We start from the raw sequence: 23,661 nt of genomic DNA on the forward strand, positions 1-23,661 counted from the left end.
CCTCTTTGGACATTCGCCTTCCTGTTCTGGACTCTTTTGTGTATTTGTGGACTCAGTTTTGTTCTCGTGCTCCTTGTTTTTGGTTCGTTTTGTTCCCTCCGTCCTGGTCCCCCGCCTCCCGCCCTGGGTGGGGTGTTTTCTGTTTCGCTTGTGTTTTGTTTCTCGGGTTTGGGCTGTCGGGAGCCAGCCCTTTAGGGGGGGGTGGTGTCATGGTCCTGGGCCATGTGGGCCCAGTATTCTTAGTTTTCATGTATTTTTGTATTTTGTTCTTTATTTAGGCCATGCTTCCTGGGTTGATCTGTTACGTTGTTCCTTATGTGTTTTCCCTTCGTGACTCTTACCCCCTGTGTGCCCCTCTGTGTATTTATGAGCCCTCGTCTCTCTTTGTGCTTTATTCTATGTTTTCCCCAGCCCGTTATGTCTGCGTTCTCCCCGTGCTCTCTCTCCTCCTGTTTGAACCTCTGTGTACTTCCTGCTTTACTTTGCCCATCTCCCATCAGTGTTACGTCCACTCCTGCCGTGTCTTGTTATGATTATCAGTGTCACCTGTGTTCCCCGTGTGCATCCACTTCCCCTGATCTTCCCTCATGTGTATTTAGTCTCTGTGTTTCGTACAGTCTGTGTCGCGTCGTCTGTGTTCCCACCCTCCGTGTTTCCATGCCCGGTCTATTATATTCCAAGCCATAGCCTTACCTTAGTTTATTCCCAGTTTAGGTTTCTGTTTAGTTATTGCTCTTGTGCTGCCCTTATTCTGGTTTGCTTCTGTTGTATTCATCAGCCACAATAAAAGGCTCGCTTTTGTTTAAGTCCACTTCCTTATCACTCGTGTCTGCACCTGAGTCCTCCACGCACTTTCCACTCGGTCCGTCACAGCGGACCGTGACAGACAGCAGAGTGGGGAAAGATGTAAGCATGCTGTAAAAGAAAAGTCTGCACATCTAAAGCAATGAAAGTCAGAAGTATGAAAGAAGAAGTTAAAAAGAAAAAATTCTCCTGAGACATCAGGTTAAAAAAATGATGATCTGTAATAAAAAAAAAAAGATTCATCCAACATCTGTGAGCTATTATAAAGAAATTATCGATGGAAGGGAACAAAACACTTTTAATTCATGATAAGGTTTATGTCATTATGCCACTAGGTTTATATCTGGGACTCTCCGCCATTTGACCTGAACTGAAGAAGCTTCTCGGATGAGAGGTGAAACGTCTTCAAGCAACTTAAAGAAGTCCAGACGCTTTTCTTTGCAAGCTCCTTAGACTACGATGACCTGGATGACTGAGAACCTTCACAGACACTTTATGTCATTTATCCCTCAGGGCGGGAAATTCCCAAATGTGCTTTTGTGTGTAGCATTTAAAGCTGATCTGTGATCAGTTTTGTGTTTATGAAAGGTCGACCTTTTAGAATAATCTCTGTATCTAAAAAAAAAAAAAAGGTTAATATGTGCTTAATTTTTTAGGATTTAAATAAAATCTCATCTTTGGCTTTTACCAATAAAGAAATAGAAGATTCAGTGTTTATCAGTGAGAAATGCAGATTTTCATGTTTCTGAGAAGAATGTTGTTGGAAACAGGAGACATACTATTAATATTTACTTTTGCTACGAATATACTATAGTATATTACACTTCATGAAGTATACTTTAATACTTCATGAAGTGGTAATGATTAAAACCACAATATTTGAAAGTATTTAGGATCAAACCATCTCTTTATGCGTCTCTATAGTTCAGGTTCTTTCTCCATCGCCTACAATCATATTTTCATTTGATGCATTTTTCTTTTATTTATTCGATTAACTCACAATGAGAAAATTCTGAGAAATATGAAGGTCACATTGATTTATATGGAAATGTAAGATTTCAAGGAATTAAGCACATCTCCAAGTCTAAACAACAAGCAGCTTGATTTTAATACGTCACATATTAATTACTGAACTTTGAGAAAGGACTGAAGTTCTAATAAAGCAGAGCTGTGCTTTCTTTGCCTACTTGTCTCTACACTTCCTGTATGTGTTGCCCCTTTAGATCTTCTATTGGAAAACCGTGTCACCTGAAGTTTGGAGGTGGAGCTAATCGGGGAACAGTAGGGGTCAGTGAGTGGCTGGGGGCCGTGGTGGGGGAGGAGGACGAGGAGGGGGAGGTTGGGGTGATGAAATTGGAAAAGCATGTGGAGATAGCTGTGACTGTGGGACAGATCCAGACACCTCCAGATGCCTGAGCACCGAGGGGCCGAGGACCGCAGCGGAGCCACCCTCCCGTGGGACGTGACTCACCTGGAAGGAGGGCCAAGCGCTGCCAGATGTGGAGGAAGCCGCCTGGGTCCCTCACGCCAAGCCCGTCTAACACTGTCTCGATTGTGCAGCAGCATATGCTTCCAGTCAAGGGTGAAAAATGCAGGCACCAGCACATGCCAGAAGTCTTTCAAGCATAGCCCAGCAGTCAGCCTCCAGCCTTACACCCACTGATCCACACACACACACACAGCAGATCCTCCCAGTCAGTGCGGTGCAGACATGTCACCACACAGCAAGTCGAGGCTGGTTAAACCGTACCCTGTTTTACACACACATCCCGCTATTCTGCCCAGGAGAGGAGCGCTCATTACGCCGGCTTTGCTTGTTGACACTGACGCAAACAGAGCCGCTACCACGGGATCTCCGATCACATGTCATAGGTTGAGGTGTTCCTCAAACACAGGCGTGACAGCGTGGCGTTCTGGTTGTACTTCCTGTAATTGGGTTTTTCAAATCCAGCGTCACACCTACACAGGTTTCAATAAAAGGCCACCACCACACGCCATATATCAAAGATGGACAGAGCCACCATCATGCAACCCACAAGCTGAAGACTAGTGGGCATTAGTGGAACTGCATGTTTTGGGGTTTCAGCATCAGGCTCATTTTAAACCACCAGAGGCTCCACACCATCAACACAGGCATGAATGTGACGACCTTCATGGAGTGGGAAAGCCGCCTCCAAACTATTTCTGTGGAATATCGCTCTGAGTTCCTTGAACAACATCTATGAAAATGTCTGAACTCAGACAGAGTGCCCTGCATCAGACACCGCTCATGTCGCCCACCTCCTCAGACATGGCGCTCCTTCTCCAGGATGAATGCAGGAAAAATGCAGACAGGCAGACGGTGGGGGGATATGAGGAAGAGTTGAGTTCACTGTGTCTCGGGACTGTGAAGTGCCAGCCAAACAAACACAGAGGCCACTGACTGAGCCGCCTGAGTCACTCCGGATGACTTCATCGCCGTAGTAACGTCCATACTGCTCTAATGGACCGGGGTCTGCATGGGGAACAGCAGTGACACGGTCGGAAAAAACCCAGCCAGCCCCACTTAACCCGACGCCCACTCTCTCAGACAAGACGCTGATTTTGCAACACTCAGGAATCGTCACTTGGCTTGTCTTTGTGTGTCTGTGTGTGTGTGAGCCTCAGAGGTTTCCTTGAGTGTGCAGGGACATGCAGCTGGTGAGCACGCATCTCTTTCATACACCAAATCTCGTCCAAATCCCCCTCACCTGGAGCGACACACACACACAGATGGCTACCTCCAGCCTGTAAAAGTCCGAGGGCCTTGTGCAGGAATGTGCATGTTGCACAATGACCTCATTGTGCCGTGATATGGCTTGTCTGAGCCGCGCTCTGTGGCAGAGTCACACCTGTTCCACCTATGCCAAAGGGCTGACAAAGCCAGAGATACATCAATCAGCATTTAGAGCGCACAGACGCACACACAGAGACCTGAGACGCATGCATGTACATGCAGAGATGCGCACACACGCACACATGAACGCTGTGCTGATGTGGCACTGTCTCCGTCTGCAGCAGGGTGGCTCCCCGAGCGTGATTATATCAAATGAGCTGGGATATGAAGGGATGCTTTGACAGATTTCTAAATACTTCATTTGCTTTGACTTGTTGGTGGTTTGAGCGCGCTCACCGAGAAGCACAACAGGACAATTTGTTACTGTTTGCAAAGATTTGGCAGCATTTTATTTTATCCAGCCAGGAAGTCCCCGGAGATTAAAATCTCTCTTACACATCCATAAATGGGATATTTAATAGAAATTAAAGCGATAACATCCAACAGAGACCAAAGTTTTTTCAGTAAACGTGGTTTGAGCACATCCTTGCTCTGCACAACAAGTTTGGGACCTTTTGTCTCAACAGGAAACGTCAGAAAATAACCTGCAGCGATGGAAACGTCCCTGCGCCCCGTGATCTCCTCTCTGAGGAGCATCATCAGAAATGAGCTGTCCCTCTCGTCCATCAACAATCCTGCTCACTCAAAATGAAGATTCATCAGCTTCTCAGTTCTCCTTCCACATTCTCTCTTCTTTCACTTCATAGCACATTGTTATCTCCATCCTTGATCCCCTGACCTGCTGCAAATCCATCTGGCAGAACCAGGACGAGTTTGTTTGCTTGTTTGAAAGCAGCCGTGAAAATGTTGCTTCTCACAACGCTTCAGCCTGCACCTCAGTGATTTATTAAACTGTATTTCATTATTTAAATAAAATACATATTTAGTTTACAGATGTGTATTTTTATATTAACCAACAGCACAGCGTTCATTATTTGTGTCTTCTGCTCACAGTCTGATTAATGTCTACCCAGAACGACTTTATAAATAAGAATTCATATTTTAAATGCGAGTCTCATAACAGCCAGTTCAGTTTTGTTCAGAATCAATGACTTATAATCCACGTCCAGCTTTCCCCATACAGAATGTTATATGTTGTGTGCTGTGATTATTTAACAATTCTTACGCTCTTATTTTGAAAGGTCAGTCTCTACCTAGCTAGTTTCCTTTCTGCAGGAGCATAAAACAAACTATATTATTTTGTAGTTTTAAGCACATGTGGCTGCATTTCCACAGTCAGCACAATCTCACGGTTCAACGAGGCCTTCAAGTAAAGATGATCAATAAATCTTTTTAACCCACGTTTGGGAAATTATTTTTATTACAGCCGGTGAAATAATACATAAAACAATAATAGCAGTAGTATTTGTAGTGCAGAAACAGAACTGCAGTGCACTGATGGATATTATCAGTTTAAATATAAATAAGATAAACATGGAGAACTAACCTTTACAATAAAGCAGGAAGTAAACTGAGTGATGAATTCAAAATAAAGTGACAAACACAAGGCGGTGAAAACGCATCGTTTGATACAAGCGTTTTTGGCGTTGTAGCTTTTATGTTTGATGATTTTTCAAGACGGAAAACTTCAAAAATCTATTACAGAAACATTTTTATTTAATTTGGTCACAGGGTTTTTTCAATAGCAGAATTAGTTGAATGCACATATAATTATATGCTCTTATTTTGAAATATTTTCTATTATGTGCCTTTTATTTTAATGGTCAATCTCAGAAACTCACTGTCGGCCTGTCTGCAGGATCAATAGTTCTTAATAAACACAACAAATCGTATTTGTTGAATGCATCCTGCGTGCAGACGTCCATTACGTGTCTGTGAGCCTGAAGTTCATCGCAGGCCCTCGGCTTCTTTCTTACACTTATTCCAACCAAGACATGTGACGGTCACTTCCTGGAGCCACGACAGACTCATTAAGACAGTTTCCACAGTGTCATTTGATCCACTGGCTCATTGGCCTGACGGGTCCCCAGTGCCGGAAGACCGCTTCCAGTAAGCCTCTGATACTCTCATGATAAAGGCTTCACTGGAGGACCAAAGTGATGTTTCAGTGGGAAATGACTGCTGCTTGTCACATTATCACCACCACTCTGAGAAGAGTTAATCAATACCCATTTTGTGAAGGTCCATCTGGGAGAGCTGCTGCTGCTGCTGCTGCTGATGACGATGATGATGCACACTAAGGCCGGAGATAAACTTGCTTTTTAACCACGTTCGTGCAGACTGCCAGCTGCATCATGGACATAATTGTTCCCATACTGTCTTATGTACTACACGTGTTAATGGAGGAAACCCCAGAGACCTTTGAACTCGGAAAACCTGGATTTACAAGAAATAAACCAATAAACATGGTGACATAAAGAAGTACCACAAACTGCAGTTCCTCCAACGTCCAGCAGAGGCTCCAGCAGTGAGTCCCCATAGACTCGCTTGTTAAAACTTCAAATAAACACGTTTACAGCCTGAGACACAAACTGTTTACGTCTCTGTGGATGATTTCCTCCTTCATAACACCTGCACTCTTTTATAGCTTCCTCGTCTTTTTGCTGCTTCCTTTAGAGATCGTCTGCCTCCATCTCACCCCATCCCCATCATCCACCCGTGTCACGCCCCGTATTCTGCACCCTGCTGTTCATGTGCTTAACATGGGAGCGCTCACATCGTCCTCATCCATGAAGGAATCTGCTGATTCACGGTTACAGTAAAACTGAGGAGTGAATCAGCGGTTTGATTGCACACGAACACGACGGCAAACATTTATTTTAACACAGCAGAAGAGTCTTGGAGGCCGCAGCCTGCAGCCTCAGCTGGATTTTTACCTGGTCTCACATTTGACCTTGAATAAAGATGAACTTTAATTTCATAAAGCTTACAGGGCTCCTCATGACTAAGACTAAAGTTTCCAGAGTTTTCATCATCTAAAATGATGAGCGACATAAAAAGGATGACGTTGTAACCCGGTATGACTACGCTCGTGTGAGCGTTTGATCTCAGGATGAACGCTGAATCTAAAATAGCAGAAAAACACCAGATAAAAGTAGAGTAGGCTGCACCTGCAAACACACAGATCCAGTTTGCTGAGGTGAATTTTATGGGTTAAATTTGACTCATCAGTATGAAAGCACCACATCTCGAACACTGCTGTGAAAATCCTACAGAGTGTGTGTGTGTGTGCGCTTGTATTACTCATGTTCAGGGTTACATAAATCTATTTACACAATGGCACTGTGAGTACCTGCTCTGCTTTTGGGGCGAAACCTCCTCAAGTCTCAGAGATGTGCAGTCTTTGCATTTCAGCGGGACATTTTTCAGGTTTCAGGACTTCAGCAGTGATCAATAACAATAAAAACAATAATAACAATAATCAATACTGAAGCTTTAACCGGTGCAACACAGCCACTGCACACACAAAGCAGAGATAATGGCCGTGATATGAGCTGCATTAACATGTAAAACAATCACACAGAGAGGAAGTCAGAAGGCGTCCCGACGTTTTGAAATGTAACTGTAGTATAAAAGTTATGTAAACAGATTCGTTTTTAGCAGTTTAATTATTTCAAACTTATTTGAATAACTGGAAAAATAATCAAAATAGTGTGAATATTCTAGCTAAGAATTTAAGCAGTTGGGAGCAAGGTAACATAACCAACCTCTGGGCTGCGATTCCTCTAATGGCCAGCAGGGGGCGATGTCCAGCAAATTCTATGGGAAGATAAAGCCGTGGTTCTTAACTTTGTTGGAGGCACCGAACCCCACCTGTTTCATATGCGCATTCGTTGAACCCCTCTTTAGTGAAAAATAAAATAGGATTTTTTTCAAGACATAGATATGTTTTTCACTGGTGCACAAAATGAGCCGTGCATGAACATCACCTTGTTCAAAGAAGAAAACCAACACAATGCATGAACTTACAACAAATTACACACCTGCAAATCAGTGTGACTTCTGCTGTTGCCTTGGAGAGACCAGTTCAGATATGCGTGGCTTCACCTTGGCAAGTGCCAGTCTCATGTCATTTTCACAGCTGTTCCTTTTCTTCGTTTTTATGTCCAGCATCCTCGAAAAGGGTTGCTCGCAAAGATAGGTTGTAACAAATGGTATTAAAAAATCCAGGGCTTTCTTAGCAATAACTGGATACTCGTCCATTTGTCGACACCAAAACGTTGAGAGCGTTGTTGTTCTGAAGAGTTGCTGTTGAACCTAGCTTTGCTGAATTTCAATTTGACATCTGCTGTCTCAACAGCAAACGTGAACGGCTGTCTCACCCATGCTGGATATGACTCTTGTAGGAAAATATCTGTCGAGAGACTTTGCAAGCTCATATAGGTGCGTTGCAATTGTTTGCTTCAGTTCTGTGGATACAGAAATATCTCCGATTCCAGACACATCTTCGACCTTACTTACACAGTTGTCCAGGAGGGGGAGGTTTGCAAAGTTGTTGTTCTCTGTTCGTCGTTTCCATAACGTTAGCTTTTTTTGAAAAGCCTTCAGGTGTTCTTCCGCTTCTATGATATTGACTCCACCACCCTGCATCTGCTGATTGAGATGATTCGAGAGCTGAGAATATATCAGCCATGTACGCTAAAATGAACTCAAGATTTTTGAAGCAATCTGCATGACAGTGTTGGTGCTCTTGCAAAAACAGAGCTAATTCCACACGCATGGCAAAAACACGATTCAGCGCCTGTCCCCGGGATAACCACAGAACATTAGAATGGTACAGAAGTACCTCGAATTCAGAGCCCATTTCTTCACACAGCTCACTGAAGATGCAGAGCATCAGAGCACTATTTCGCACATAGTTCACACATTCCACCACAGTTTTTAATACTTCTGCCATTTTTGGAGGCAAGGTTTTTATTGCCAACGCATGCCTGTGCAAAATACAATGCGTCACCATGATGTGTGGTGCATCGGCTTTTACTAGCGCACCAAAACCAGAGTTTCTTCCCAGCATGACTGGAGCTCCATCTGTACAAACTGCAGAAACCATGTCCATGTAAGAGGCTTGCAAAATAAAATCTTCTTTTATCACGTCATCTTTCACATAGTGCACAAGAACAGCATGCTGGCTTAGATTAGCAGCGTCTGTGCTCTCGTCGACTTGAAGGATGAATTTTGCCGGGCTTGAAATCAGATCGGCGACTACTTGAGCCAAGATGTCTTTACTCATGTCTTCTATTCTGCCGCTGACTGTCACGGTCCGCTGTGACGGACCGAGTGGAAAGTGCGTGGAGGACTCAGGTGCAGACACGAGTGATAAGGAAGTGGACTTAAACAAAAGCGAGCCTTTTATTGTGGCTGATGAATACAACAGAAGCAAACCAGAATAAGGGCAGCACAAGAGCAATAACTAAACAGAAACCTAAACTGGGAATAAACTAAGGTAAGGCTATGGCTTGGAATATAATAGACCGGGCATGGAAACACGGAGGGTGGGAACACAGACGACGCGACACAGACTGTACGAAACACAGAGACTAAATACACATGAGGGAAGATCAGGGGAAGTGGATGCACACGGGGAACACAGGTGACACTGATAATCATAACAAGACACGGCAGGAGTGGACGTAACACTGATGGGAGATGGGCAAAGTAAAGCAGGAAGTACACAGAGGTTCAAACAGGAGGAGAGAGAGCACGGGGAGAACGCAGACATAACGGGCTGGGGAAAACATAGAATAAAGCACAAAGAGAGACGAGGGCTCATAAATACACAGAGGGGCACACAGGGGGTAAGAGTCACGAAGGGAAAACACATAAGGAACAACGTAACAGATCAACCCAGGAAGCATGGCCTAAATAAAGAACAAAATACAAAAATACATGAAAACTAAGAATACTGGGCCCACATGGCCCAGGACCATGACACCGACGGTGTCATTTGAAAGAGGAATTTGTGATAATTTACCTTCGGCCGCTGTTCCGAGTATCAGATTCGCCATCTTTAACGCGGCTGGTTTCACGAGTGTTTCACCAATGGTGTGTGGCTTGCCCTGCTTTGCGATCAGGTAAGCAGCTTCGTACGATGCTGTGAGGATACGGGTACAAATCCAAGAGCAGGCAGAGTGGGCCTTTCATCGAATCTGGCTCTCTTCACCTTGAATTCAGCAAGTGTTGTGTTCTTGTATTCCCCGTCTCCATGCAGCTTCAAGAAGTGTTCCTTTAGTTTTGCCGGTGCGAGACTAGAGTTGCTCTACTTGGCGTTGCAAAACGTGCAGATAGGACGCTCACTCCCACCACGTTCCATGATACATGTGAATCCATATTCGTACGACCACTTTCTTCTTTTGCCCGACATACTTAGTATGGATTAAAATATTAACAAAAAAAATCCCATGAAGTACTACCACGACAGTCACATGTTGACTGAGCGCGCTAAATTCCTGGCAGCACTCGGTAATTCGGGTGTGTCTGGACCTCCGCAGTGGAGGCTCTGCCGAACGCCTGAGACCGACTCACCGAACCCTGAGGATTCGATCGAACCCAGGTTAAGAACCACGGAGATAAAGCCGCTGGTCACCTGATCGCTAGTTTTAGAAGAAGGGGAGGAATCAATGAATGAAATTCTGACGCCTTCGTTGGGTGGAAGCAGAAATCACAGCCGGGTACCGACGGACAGAAATGGAGAATTAACCCTCGGTTACATCATCACATGGCTGTGATGATGTCGGCTGTGTGAGAAATGCATTTTGAAGCCAAAATCTGTCTGAAACATTCAATCTTAACTAGAGATGGCACGATACCACTTTTTTATGTCCGATACGATATCATAAATTTGCATATCTGCCGATACCGATATGAATCCGATATAGTGTTTTTTAATCAACAAAACTGTTTTTTAAATATCTTGCTGCATTTTGTATAAGTTCATACTCAAGTTTAAAACAACAACTACACTAAAGCTATTCTGTTATACCTGTATGCAAAAAAAAAAATTTAATAGTTCAGCAATACTGATCAATCTAATAAACTTAAACCTACACCATCCTCCCTATTCTGATATTTTAAAGAGTACTTAGCATAAATATTAAGCAACCTAACTAATAGGGTTCCAACTCCCAGCAACAACAAAAATAAATAAATAAAAAATAGGGAACCACCCCTCACACTCCACCTCATGATGCTTAATCGACGTAATCAACCTTAATTTGATGCAGTGTGAAAAAAAATGCACAGAAATCAATTATTTTTCAAGAAATATTAAATAGATTCAACATCTTTCTTCAACAAAATTGCAGACTGCACAGATGGTACCTTCCCAAAGGAAAAAGTACTATAGCTTACTAGGGTATATATATTAGACTTAATAGTTACTATATACAGTAATTGACTTCTATTCATTTTACATCAAATTAAAACTTTGGGTGTCAGATAATTATTTATTAAAAGCTTGACATTTTAAATGAGAATAAGAAAGAAAAGTATGTCTTTGTGCCCCCTTTTCCCTGTTCATGCCCTATCGGCCCCCCTGGCTAAACTTTGCTAGATCCGCCCCTGCACAGTTACCAGCGTCAGCTACGTAGAAAAAGATCCTGGAGTAGAAAGTAATATTAAATAAATTCTAACAACAGCTGATCAAGCTTAAACGTGCTGCTGTTGTTCAGCCGCTGGTTTCCTCTTTCTGGTGCAAAGTGGACCAAAAACAAACCAGAGACACGGACTTGCGACAGAAAAGCCGATCAGCTGATCGTTAAGCAGTTTCATGATTGAAGTAGCAGCGAGAAGAGGCAGTCGCTCCATATATCGCTTGTTAAGCTTAACGCAGGAATGCTTTACAAACATTCAGAGATGGACTTACACACTTGCTTTACTTCTCTCGGGATAACTTTGTCGGAGATGAAATGCCGGGTTGCTAGCGAAGCTCCACATGCTATCCAGACCACCGACAGGTCCCGCATGCCACAGCCGCTCTATCACGTGATGCATACTGCTCCGACGTGCTAACGTTCTGAGGTGAGTTACGGCGTGTTGCAAGTTTTGTGAGGTGCTTTCGTGATATTTAATGGATCGGATTACATTTTTTATTTTTCTCCGATATCCGATCCAGTAATTTAGGTCAGTATCGGACCGATACCGATACGTAATATCGGATCGGTCCATCTCTAATCTTAAGTTCATAAAACACCTCACTCACCTTCTCACACACACACAGACGAGATTATCCACTTTAACTCGTCTCAAATAAAGTTTTCAACATCTCTTGATGATAATCCTCAAAGCTTTAAATGCAGCAACACCCAGAATGAAGAAATAAGCAACACAAACTGAATTATGTTGAAGCTGAAATTCACTTTGCTCCTTCTGAGAAATCGAACCTCCTTTCTCTATTCACAAAGTGCTCCACACACACAAACAATCTGACCAACAAGAAGCAAAAATGAGGTTACTTAAGGAACACCTCAGAGCAGATGTATCGGGCTGCTTTCATTTTTAGTCTTCATCTTTTCCAGCTGCAGTAAAAAGGGATTTCTCAGTTTGCTGATGACTCAATGATGTATGCAGCAAAATGTTCAAGTGATGAGTAACACAAAATAGAGCCGCAGCACGTGGGAGGCTACTCTGGTGTTAGTTGTTAGTAAAACGTTTTATTGGAAACTAGAGGGCGACTCCACTGGTTTCACAAAGACTTGCACTGCTATAAAAATGGCCGACAAACTCCTGTAACCACAGTTCCCAATGATCATTTCAAGTCATGTTGAATAAAATATGAAGTAGCTCCTTAGATCACCATGACCTGGATGACCTGGATGACCCGGGTGACTGAGAACAGACACAGACAAAATATGAAGCTCGTTTAACAAACTCTGGTCATTTAAGTTTCAGAAATTCAGACTGGCAGGTCAATCGTCAGTCCTGAGCTCACGAGCTTGCGATCATAATCCACCGCTCTCTAATCACATCCAGTCACGAAACACAAAAATGTCCTGTTCTCATAACAGCACTTCAGAAACATAGCCATGTCCATCTTTTATATACAGTTTGTGACCAAACCAGTGAAAGTTAGTACAGGAAGAGGAAGAAGACCAGTTAACATGGTCTATACGGGGGTATCAAATATAAGGCCTGGGGACCAGAATCGACTCCGGTCTGGTTCACTGACGGTTCTGAAGAAAGTGAAGATTTTGGACAATGTTTTTCACTACCTGCTGTGGAAATCTCAGATTTTAACAGTGGGTCCACAGTCTGTGTGTCTCTGTGAGTGCGGGCAGTATGGAGGACCCGGGGAGGAGCAGCTAAGGTTGGCGGGGTTCCTGATAAACACAAACAAACCTGGACGTGTAAACTGGAAGATTTCCCATCCCCGGGCTCCCTCCCGCCAAACTACAGAGCGGCCGAGCTCTCCGGCACAGATGCTGACAGCGGGCAGATCCCGGAGAGCTGAAACGGTGATCTGGGTGGGTATGAGAGCGCTGTGGGTTAGCGCTGGTTCTGTGGAGGCTGCAGCTGAGAGGCTCAGAGCTGTGGGATTGTGGGATTGTGTCAGGCTGAAAGGGGATCCAGCACAGGGCAGAGAAACACAGCAGCTCCCCCTCACTGCTGGAGCTCACCGCTGACACGCTGCCAAGTTCTCAGGGCTCACACACACACACACAGACACACACACACACACACACACACACACACACACACACACACACACACACACACACACAAGCAAAAAGTACACATTCATGCAGGGGTGAAGACACAGTCACACATGCGTGCATAGTAATACACACAGATGCAAACTCACACACACCCACACACACAAGTACAGCCTCACACTTCAAATATGAGCTCTGCTGAGTTACTAAAAGCACACATAATATCCTCCACCGTGCTCCTCGGTGACATTCCCATCTTTTTTTCCACAGTACTCAGAGATAGAAGGAGACGGGAGGGAGGGAAAGGAGCAGAGACATTTTACCAGGAAAATGGATTTCTTTTGTTCTGATTCGTCTCATCCCCGCAGCCGGCGAGCTCAAACGCGTTCGGCTTTCTGAAAAGCAACAGCTGAATTTGAGAAAGAGCAGGGTCACGGATTTGTTAGAAAATATTCTAGTTTTTAATAAAATGCATATCTGCCTGCATGAAGACATCTGAGCGGAGTTGTGTTATGTATGGTGTTTCACTTCTTTTCCAATATTTAGACATGAACATGGCGTCTGTCAGAGGGTCAGCGTTATCGCAGCATCAGGCGTTTCAGTGAGCGCCGCAGGGTGAGGTTAAGTTTGAGAGATCCCAAAGCCAGGCGAGGAGATCTGATCGTCAGCACTGTTGTCTTTAATAATCATCCACAATCATTCCCTGACTGTAAGTCTTCTCCGTTTTAAGACGTGCACTGGGATTAAGTCACCTTTGATCCTGTTAAACCAAATTTTCTGTTTGGAAAATCCAGACAGAAAAATGTCGACATGAGAACCAAAAGATTCATAAAAGCTGAAAAGAAGCAGCCAGGAGACATGAGGCGCACTCGGACGAGGAAAAGGACAGGAAGACAGAAACAGGAAGTGGAAACAAGAACAGCGTAATGAAACAGGAAGACACTGGAAACCAGCGCTGGTGAAACAGAACCCAGACTGGTTTCTGCTCCTCTCTGCTGCAGAAACAATTCAGTCAAAGAGCTTAAACTGCTTTTGCTTGTTTCGTGAATATAAACCGCGTGCAGAACTACAGCTGGCACCTCCTGGACTACAAATCCAGGAACTCTTGGATCTGAAATATTTTCCTGCTGCGATCACAGGGAGTCAGAGGAGGGAAAAGCACATGTCGGGACGTCTGTTCGGGGACGGGTTTGACCTGTTGGGACCCGTCAGGGTGAGCCATCAGCCAGCTGTCCAGTCATTCTCCTTCCTGTGATAAGTTCCAGACTGGCTTTCACTCCTTGTCACCCCCCCTTACACTCACAAACCCCCCGCCTAAAGCCTGCCTCTGCACTCCCTTCATCCCTCCCTCCCTGGCTTTTCTCCCCTGTGTCCCATCGCCGCACATCATCAATACCCCTCAACTCCTCGGTGCACCCCCCTCCACTACCCTTCACCCCTTCAGCACCCCTCTGGAACCCCTCACTTCAAAAGCCTGCCAGCTTAACATGTCATTGATTACAGCAGGAGGGGCCTGCAGCCGTAGGCTACGTGGAGGCGGTGGAGGTGGTGAGGCTTAGCAGCAGCCATCTCTAACTGCCGGGGAATCACACACACCATCAGGAAATCAAAAAAAAGCCACCCCACTCAGATCTCTCACACATATCCATTATGTGTTCTGTAGTGCAAAAACACTCACAGCGTCCCGCTTTTATTCAATTATCAGTGCTGGAAACAGATGGAATGCAAACACTGATAACAGCGCGAGCGGCACTGAGTCATCAGGTTCCTCCGAGAATCATCAATCATACGATCGTTTTTCAAGTGTGATGGAGGCTGGCGCTCTCCTCTGCCAGCGTGGTGAGTGCGCTCTGCCAAATAAAGTGCCTCAATGCTTTTAATGGTGCAACTTGTAACTGGGACGGTTCCCAGTAAGGTGCGGTCATTGCCCCAGTTTGAACCTCTGTGCATCGTCCGTGTTGCCGACCGTCTCCTACGACCAGCTTCTTAAACCTGACGTCGTTAACCGATTCCAGCTCCAAATCCAGATGAGAGATAAAAATTCTTTGAGCTCCAATAAAACCTTCACCTGTTCACCCGGCTGTCGCAAGAAAGTTCAACCTCCATGAGAGAGCTGAAGGGCTCCAAAAAGACTCAAACATACTGACGATGGAAAACTGAACAGCAGCAACAAAGTCGGGTCACCTGATGATGTGCTAGCTGGTGGCTAGCTATGGCTAGGCTAACATGAGCACATGAGGACAGAGTCCTCGGTGAGAAACGTTATCATACGGCAGGAACGAGGCTAAAAACAAACCAAACCTGCATCCACAGTGAGGTCAGTCATTAATCTGGTGGTTTGCATCATTTGCTCAGAGGTTCACAGGCAGGTTAGCGTGACGCGGCGGTCTTTAGACAGGAAGAGGAAACAAACCGACCCACCTGTGATAGTGATAATGTGAACTTACACACAAATGTAACTTAAAAATATTAACATAAAAGAGTGAAGTTGATGCTTTCCCGACACTGCACCATAAACTTAATGCTAAAAGGTCGGGGATGAGATATGGATTGTTTAGATGTTTGAAAAAGCTTAACAGAAAATCAGAATGTTTATTTAAAAGCTCTGGTTTTAGTTTCTAAATGTTGGCCTTTTTAGCATGTGGTGAAATAAAAAACCCGACCCTGCAGGCGTCGCTGGTGTCCTGATGCATATTAGGAGGTTTATATTAGAGCAGATTGTGCCTGTAGGGACAGAAATGCATCAGTGTTTCTGAGAGTGCAGTACCACAGGGTGGTCCCCCGGTCCACCTGCACACACACAGACGTGGTCACGGACTAAAGGTATGCACAAATGCACATTCCCGGGTTGGACATGTGGCGGGCCACCCAGACCTCCTTTTCCTCTAAAACACATCTGGTAGCTCCATTAACGCAGCACAGGGGAGAGTTCCTCCCTCCGTCTCTGCCCAATACCGGCTCATGTAGAGCACGCCACCTCCACGGAGGGGCTAATTGGCCAAATGAGATGTTTGCACACAGTCAGCTGTGTATGTCAACAACCTACTTAACAGTGATTACGCCGTGAGCGATGATGTTTTAGCACCGTTTTTCCCCGGCGCAGAAACATTTTCCAAACGCGTCTTATCTGTGCATCAGTCTGTTTTCTGCATCAGTTGTGCAGCAGAGCTGTTCCAGAGTGCTCTTGCAAAGCGTATCAAGTCTTTTTTAGCACGCCTACGCAGAGTCTGTTTATTCATGAGACAATAGCAACCACACAAATCCACCTCTCCCTTCAGATATCTGGTCCAGTCATCGTCACATCTACGGAGCACAAGCTGTACTCACGCTCAGGTGGCTCATCGTGTGGCGGCCCTATCCTGTTCTACACAGGCAGAGAAACAAAAAAAAGCTCCTCTCCCACAAGATATTTGATCCTGCTGCCATTTAAAGCACACCATCCGCTTTGGTTCATCCATCAAGATGTAGCGCTGCAGTTTGGAAGCACAAATGGAAGGAAGGCCGAGCTTCGGGGTTGGTTCATAGAACCTAAAGCAGAGGCGGTAACTCCTACATGATTTCAGCACACAAATCAAGTTTTTCACTGCAGGGTACGATTGTCTTCAAAAATAGCAAATTATGCTCGACACAGAGTGATTTCAGCATTTCTAAAGGCAGAGATGTCCCCTGCCACAGCACCGTATTGATTTAAAGTTGGAGAAAAGTTAAGTGCAGCTGGTAACAAATGTGCTCACAGCCTTAGGAGCAGATCTACATGCATTTTAATGAGAATCTTGCCAGAGCATTGTTGTAGCTGTGTGTCCTGCACTGTATCCTGCACTGCAGCAGTCACACCGTAACCCGACGTTCATCTTCCATCAAAATCCAGCTTTTATCAGCCCAAACTAATTAAACAAGGAGACCGCTGTGCGTACACTGAATAAACTTCACGTTTCTGGAGACGAGACGGCTCGTTTTGTTGTAACTCGTCTTCTCATTTTAGGAGTTTGTTCTTAAGCTGAATACGCCTCCAAATCTGGTCCTGTCACACATCTCCAAAGATGACTGGTGAGAGGTTCCTGGAGGTTGCAGACCTGAGTGAAACTGGTCACAACAAGGTGCACGGTGCTGTAACGACAGCTCCTACTTTGGTCACTAGCAGCTTGCCACGGTCTCCTGTAGTTTGTGTGGAAGACTCTGGAAAACTCGGCTCCGAACACTCCGGTTCAATTCACTTCACTTTTATTCATATAGCGCCAAATCACAATAATAACCTCAAGGTGCTTTATATTGTAAGGTAAAGACTCTACAGTGACACAGAGAAACTTCAACGATCAGTCGACAAGCGCACAGCGACAGAGGGAAGGAAAAACACAGTTTTAACAGGAAGAAGCAGGAGAGCAGAACCAGGCTCAGGGAGGGGCGGGGCCATCTGCTGCGACCGGTGTTGGGTGGGAGGGGCCAAAGATTAATAATAACTAATGATTAAATGCAGGGAGGTGTATAAACACACAGACAGGACAAAGACTTGCCAGCTACCCGCCATGTGTATAAATAGTCAAGTCTTTATGTCTGAATGTTTCAGAAGCTGGAGAACTGTTGCCCTGAGGTTGGAGGTGGTCCGTCATTTTAAACATCAGATCATAGAAACAGTAAATGTCACAAATATACATCCTACAATAAAAAAACGAAACTCTTCTGTCAGCTGTGAGGATGTTTAATCGCGCGCACGCCTCAGCCTCTAAAGGCAAACATGCATTACGAGGGCCGAACACTGACGCATCATTTCAGCGAACAGCACCAGCACAATTGATTCCTCTGACCGAGCTATGAAATGAGTGGATTCGACGTTTTTACAAGCCCTGACGTTTTCTACTCAAACTGAGCCGAAGGAGCAAAGTTTGAGAGCAAAGTTACTTCTGCACAACACTCGTTTACATTCACAACGCTCCTTTTTTGCCAGGGAACATCAGCCAAGTTCCCTGATCAACCGTGTGGAGGTAGATAGCGTATGGATGCAGCATGTCTCTGGGCTAAGCCATCAGAGATGTTCATCTCTCCCTTCAGTGAAAGCGCTCCAGGTCAGTGAAACCAGAGGGGAGAGGCAGAGCCGGGCTGACCAGAGCCTCCACAACTTTCATCTCTGATTACACAGCTCCTCTCTCTGGAGTCTACGCTCCTCCACCCCGGCATACTGATCAGGCCGATTCAGCCCTCCGTGATCACTGCAGCTCACAGACTCCCCCCACCTCTTCCCATCGCCGCCCCCACCCCCCCAGCCCTCTCCTGCAGCACCTAGGGTTATCGTCAGAAGTCTATAGCCCCTCCGAAGTCTCAGTAGAAATCAGCAGGGCCGGATCGGTGAGAAGGCCCAGGCCAGAGGAGGCCTTGGAGAGGAGGAGAGGTGCTCTGGCTCTTGAGAGACTCCCTCCCGGCTTTTTTGAAGGGGGGGAGGGTGAGCGGAAGGAAAATCAATAGGCGAGGAGCAGGAGGCCTGTGATGGCATGGCTAATCGGGTTTCTGCATTAATGTTTCAGACGCTGGGAGAACTCGTTGCCCGTCTCGCTGTTCTCAGGGCCTCGGTGCAGCCTTGCACAATAAGCAGCAAACACATCGACACAAAAGGCTGCCGAACGGCTCGCAGGTTTGCTTACACTCGCTCGCAGAACAACACAGAAGAAAGAAGGACATGTCGACGGGAAGATTTCCTCCCAGACGCGATGCAGCAGGCGCCTCAAACTTTATGCTGAATGAGGCTGATCTGCAGTCAGAGGTTGGATGATCTCCGGAGCAGAGGAAGAGGCTAACACACCTGGCACTGACGTGTCAGCCGTGACCGAGCGTCTCCTCGTCTTTTTATCACGCTGCAGTTCTTTAAAACACAACCCCCCCAGACTCTGTGCGGTCAGCGCTCTCGGCTCTCCAGCTTCAAGTTTTGAAAACCTCACAGTTGTGAGTTTCCTGTTCAGCTGATGTATCTGCACACATTTACACTTGTAAAGAGAATAAACCAGACTGACCCATCTGAGATGGGAACAATGTTTTCCACCAGGAAATCCTCGCCTGCTCCTCACCTCACGCTGGTCTCAGGTGACCTTATGACTTTACCTGTTAATGGTTAATGATGTCAGATTGAGGAGTGGATTACCTGAGCCGGGCCGAAGGAGCGCGAAGAAGAAACCGCCCTGACAAAATGCAAGCCGTAGGTCACGGCTGAGATAAGCCCTGAAAACTGGAGATTGCTGGAGTGTATCAGGCTGCGTTGGAGGAACAGCAGTCCTCCCCGACACTGAATCATAATCTCCAAACTCTGGTGTTTATGCCACAGTTTCGACATCGCGTTGCTCTGACATTAGCCGCGTATAAATCAGGCGGCGACAGGCAGGCAGCTCCCTTCCAGAGGCTGGTACGGGAAGGTAGCTGCCACGGGCTGCTCCCAAGGCCCCGACCCACCACCGCCACCTCCCTGCCTCAACACCAGATGTGCTCTGCTATCTGCTATACACCCCAGCCCCTCACACACACACACACCACTCACACTGACAACCACCAATGCCTCCAACCATGCTGAAATATTCACTCTCTGCTCTCCTACGCGCTGCCTGTGCTGGTCTGCAGCCAGCAAACAGGGACGTAAACTCACGCCGCCTTCGAGTGCAGCTCGGCTCGCTCTCCTTTTTTTTATTATTAATAAAATAGCAGACTTCATCTTAAGGGTATCTGCAAAATGCTCACTGGCAATTTATCATATGTTACAAACCCCAGATGTGTGCAGCACAGTTACTGAATCTGATGGATTTGTATTTGGATACAAAGAGATGAGCAAGACCACAAATGTGCAATGTTTCCTTCAAGCGTTAAAGTCGATGCTAAAGGCACCAATCGACCTGCAGAGCTGGAGACGAGCGCCGAAAGCTGCAGTTCGCCCAGCGTCTGCTTCCTGTCTGTGGGATAAATGCGCCACCATAGTCCAGCTTGGTGCTGTGACCAACGAATAACCTCATAAAAATAATCGTTTGTTTTATGATAGGGAACGTTTCAAATGAGATGTAGAGGTTTTGTAAAGTCTTAAAACACTTTGCACCTGGTTATAGGGGCTGGGGACCCGTCTGAAGACCCCCAGCTTCTTTAGCTGAAACATCAGCAAGACTACATGTTAAAATAATATATATCACATTAAAAGAGCCACATCATCCACAGCTGCAGTCATTGTGTGTTGAAGAACACGGCCCATCAAACCCATCAAACACCTCATGTGCTGAAATGAAAGCAGGTAAAACTTTGTGTCTCCTTCTTGGAAACGGAGTCAGCATTTTTACCAGTTTCACCTTTTATGGAGGCAACAGGCATGTTTGGAGCGTTAGGGCTGGATGTCAGCGGGTCACTCACCGGTGTCATGTCTGTCTGAGGACGCGCCCACATCTGATTCATCAGAGCCGCTTTGTGACAATCACAGCAGAGTAATGAAGGCCGGCCACAGCTTTCGCACCTCTGCTGCTCAACACCTGCAGCTCATCAATAACTGTGATTGGACAGGTGACAGTTGAAGCTCCGCCTTCATCACTGAGGTGACAATGGGCCCGGCGCTGCCTTCAGGTCATCTGGAGAACCTGACGCACACCAGCTTCCAAAAGGAAGTCTGCAGCAGCTCGGAGCTGCCATTGTTCAGGATACAACTGCTTCAAGGATACGAGTCTTAGCAACACGTACGGTGTTCCTCTGTAAGAAATAAATAAATAAAATCTTTGTTGCATTCATAGAAAATCTAGTAAAAGAGTAAAAGTCTCTAAGCCGGTGTGCGTCTTTCTTTTATGCCATTCTTAGTCTCATCTTTTATCCACAGTCCAGCTCTCAGCAGACTTCTCTTTTCAGCTCGGCTCTATTGATAACTGTCAGTCTGTCCATCCAGCTTCAAACATCTCAGCGTCGCTGTGCCGCCGTGAGATGGAGAAACGCTCGTAGAGTCCCTCGTGTGAACCCTGCAGAGCCTGGATGTGAAATACGCGGCTCGGGACCAGAATCCTCCCGCCAAAGAGGCCGATCGTGCAAACCGAGGGGCCTCTTAGCTATTTATGAATCTGTGTCACACTTTTAAAATAAACCAAAGTGTTTATGATTTTACAGTGTAACTTTTGTTCTCCTCATTGATAAAAGAAACAGCATTATATTTATTATGTGAGAGATTTTTAGCTACATTCAACAAATTATGCAGCAAATGTGAAGTTAGATCATAATTCACAGGCTGTTTGTACATAAAGCTGTAAAAATAAGGAAAGCACAAACTACCATTTTAAAATAAAGGATTTTACCAAATTCATTTTTTAATCACACATTGAATTTTGCCAGTTATAAAAACCTGAAACGGAGAAAACAGCAGAACTTTACCAGGACACTTTTAGACAGTTTGTAGAGGGTTAGAGATTCAGGCCCAGTGAAGGTCGCAGCAGTGAAACACAAACCTCTCTGCGGTTCAGTGAATATTATCACAGTATTGCTTTTGTATTGTGTGTATTTGCTTTCCTTAAACACTGTGTCTGATGTCTGTGAGCTTCTCCCTCGGCCATCAGAAAGCTGCAGCACAGATAGTGGGAACAGGTTATAGCCCCTGCATCATTAAACCAGATCACACCAGGATGCCGCCGCGCACCTTTAAACACGTCGGTTAGAAGTCGACGGTAAACGAGTGCAACGTCTCTCACAGACAGAGCTGTGTAGTTTTATGTTCGACTGCTTAAACTCTGTAAATACTTGTGTCATATCAAAAACAACGAGCGGTGGTCATTTATGATGTGAAATGTGGCAGAGACATGGAGGAAATGAGTTCCCATGCAGCTTCATCAGCCTCCTCGTTACGGCCCTGACAGCGTGCTGGCAGATGTTACGTCCGCCGCACTCTCTTCTGCTTTGGTGTGTTTGGACCTGATTCTGTAACGTCAGGAAAAATGAGGACGGAATTATTTAAAAACAGATTTGGATGAATAAATACAAAACTGCACTGCACAGGTGCTAGTTCCTGTAAATGTTTCACAATAAAAGCGTACAGGAAGTGTCTGCTGGGTTTTACTGCCCTGCTAACATCCGCAGGAAACTGGCGCCATCGAGGGAGGACGTCCTGTGCTAAACCCTTAACGGACCAATCAGCACGAATGTTTTACAGTTAAAATCAGCTTAGCTGTGAGAGAAACTCACGGACAGACAGGTGGTTTTATTTCAGCTCAGGTCGACCACATTATTTTAGCCGCCAAGCTCTGTTCTTTGAGAACCGTCTTAGAGCGCCCCCTGCTGTGCAGGGCAGCTCCGGTAATGCACTACTGTCAGAGTAATGTGTCATATATTACTTTGTCTAACTTTAGCAGACGCCTGAGACCTGACGTTAATGTTGTGACGGTCCAGAGATGTCACGTGACCCTCAGCGAGCGGCAGTATTAAGCTCTAACTGTTGTCCGGTAAGAAGGCGTCTGTCCTGGTGTTTGTTCCCGTCGTGCTGCTGTTTGAACCTCACTCCTGTTGCAAACAACATGAACCCTCTGCAGGCCGTCAGTGTGATTATCTGCTGATCTGCGAGCAGTCGTGTTTTTACAGCCGAGAAACCTTTCAGAGCTGCGTCAGGCTCCGGGTGAGCCTCAGGGACCACGTTCATGTGTCGATGAACGCTAATTAAGCCTGTTTGTTGTCTTGGTTCACACAAAGCGTGCAGCGGACGGGTGAACGTGTTAATAGACTGCACGTGTTCACGTTAAAAGCCTACATTCACCCCAGCCGCTCTCAGGTCTCCGAGCTGCGCCGTTCTTCAGTGACAATATTGATTGTTCAGCTGCAGACGTTCATTTCTTCTCTGAATCCGCTCCCAAAGCACCGAGTACGGGACCTGGAGTCGCTTGAGCCGCTGTCTTTGTAGTTGTACTCGAGTCGGACCGCTCCTTGGGGGCCTCGCCCTGGACCGAGTTGGCACGACAGCTGAAAATGACGAGCTGATGAAACACGTGAAACAGCAGCCTGATTAGGTACAGTAGCATATACTGTACAGAGAGGCTTATATGGCAACAAAGCTGCGTGGAATAAATTGGCGGTTCAACAAGCTGTAGACACTCACATATTATCACCTGTTTATTTCCACATTCAGACCTTTTAGCTGCTAAAACGATGAACAGCTATCCAAACCATCCTGCATTAAAAAGGCCCTTCAGACTGAACCCAGGACCCTCTCTCTGCCAGGCATCAGTGTTAGCCACTGCAAGAGGCTCACTTCCAAATATAGACGCACTAAACAAACAGCAGAGGCCACAAACAGAGCAGCAACCACCTTGGCTGAACAACGAAGTCAGCCCTGAAACAGCAAACGCTGCAGCTGAGAGTGCCACCCCCACCTGTGGACAAATGTGCTGCGTGTGACATGACGGCGGTTTGGCAAACAGC

General features: G+C 45.7%; 1 protein-coding gene across 1 annotated transcript in view; it reads right to left on the reverse strand.

Moving 5' to 3' along the window:
* Positions 1–20,658, reverse strand: part of bnc1 (basonuclin zinc finger protein 1) — a 67,083-nt gene extending 46,425 nt beyond the window's left edge. The window contains exon 1 of the mRNA XM_026177042.2: positions 20,635–20,658. Within this exon, the coding sequence (XP_026032827.2) occupies positions 20,635–20,643 (9 nt within the window). The 5' untranslated portion in view covers positions 20,644–20,658. The remainder of the gene's footprint in view (positions 1–20,634) is intronic.
* Positions 20,659–23,661: the final 3,003 nt, after the last annotated feature.

Source organism: Astatotilapia calliptera, chromosome 1 (genome assembly GCF_964374335.1).
Source record: "Astatotilapia calliptera chromosome 1, fAstCal68.1, whole genome shotgun sequence".
Lineage (NCBI taxonomy): Eukaryota > Metazoa > Chordata > Actinopteri > Cichliformes > Cichlidae > Astatotilapia > Astatotilapia calliptera.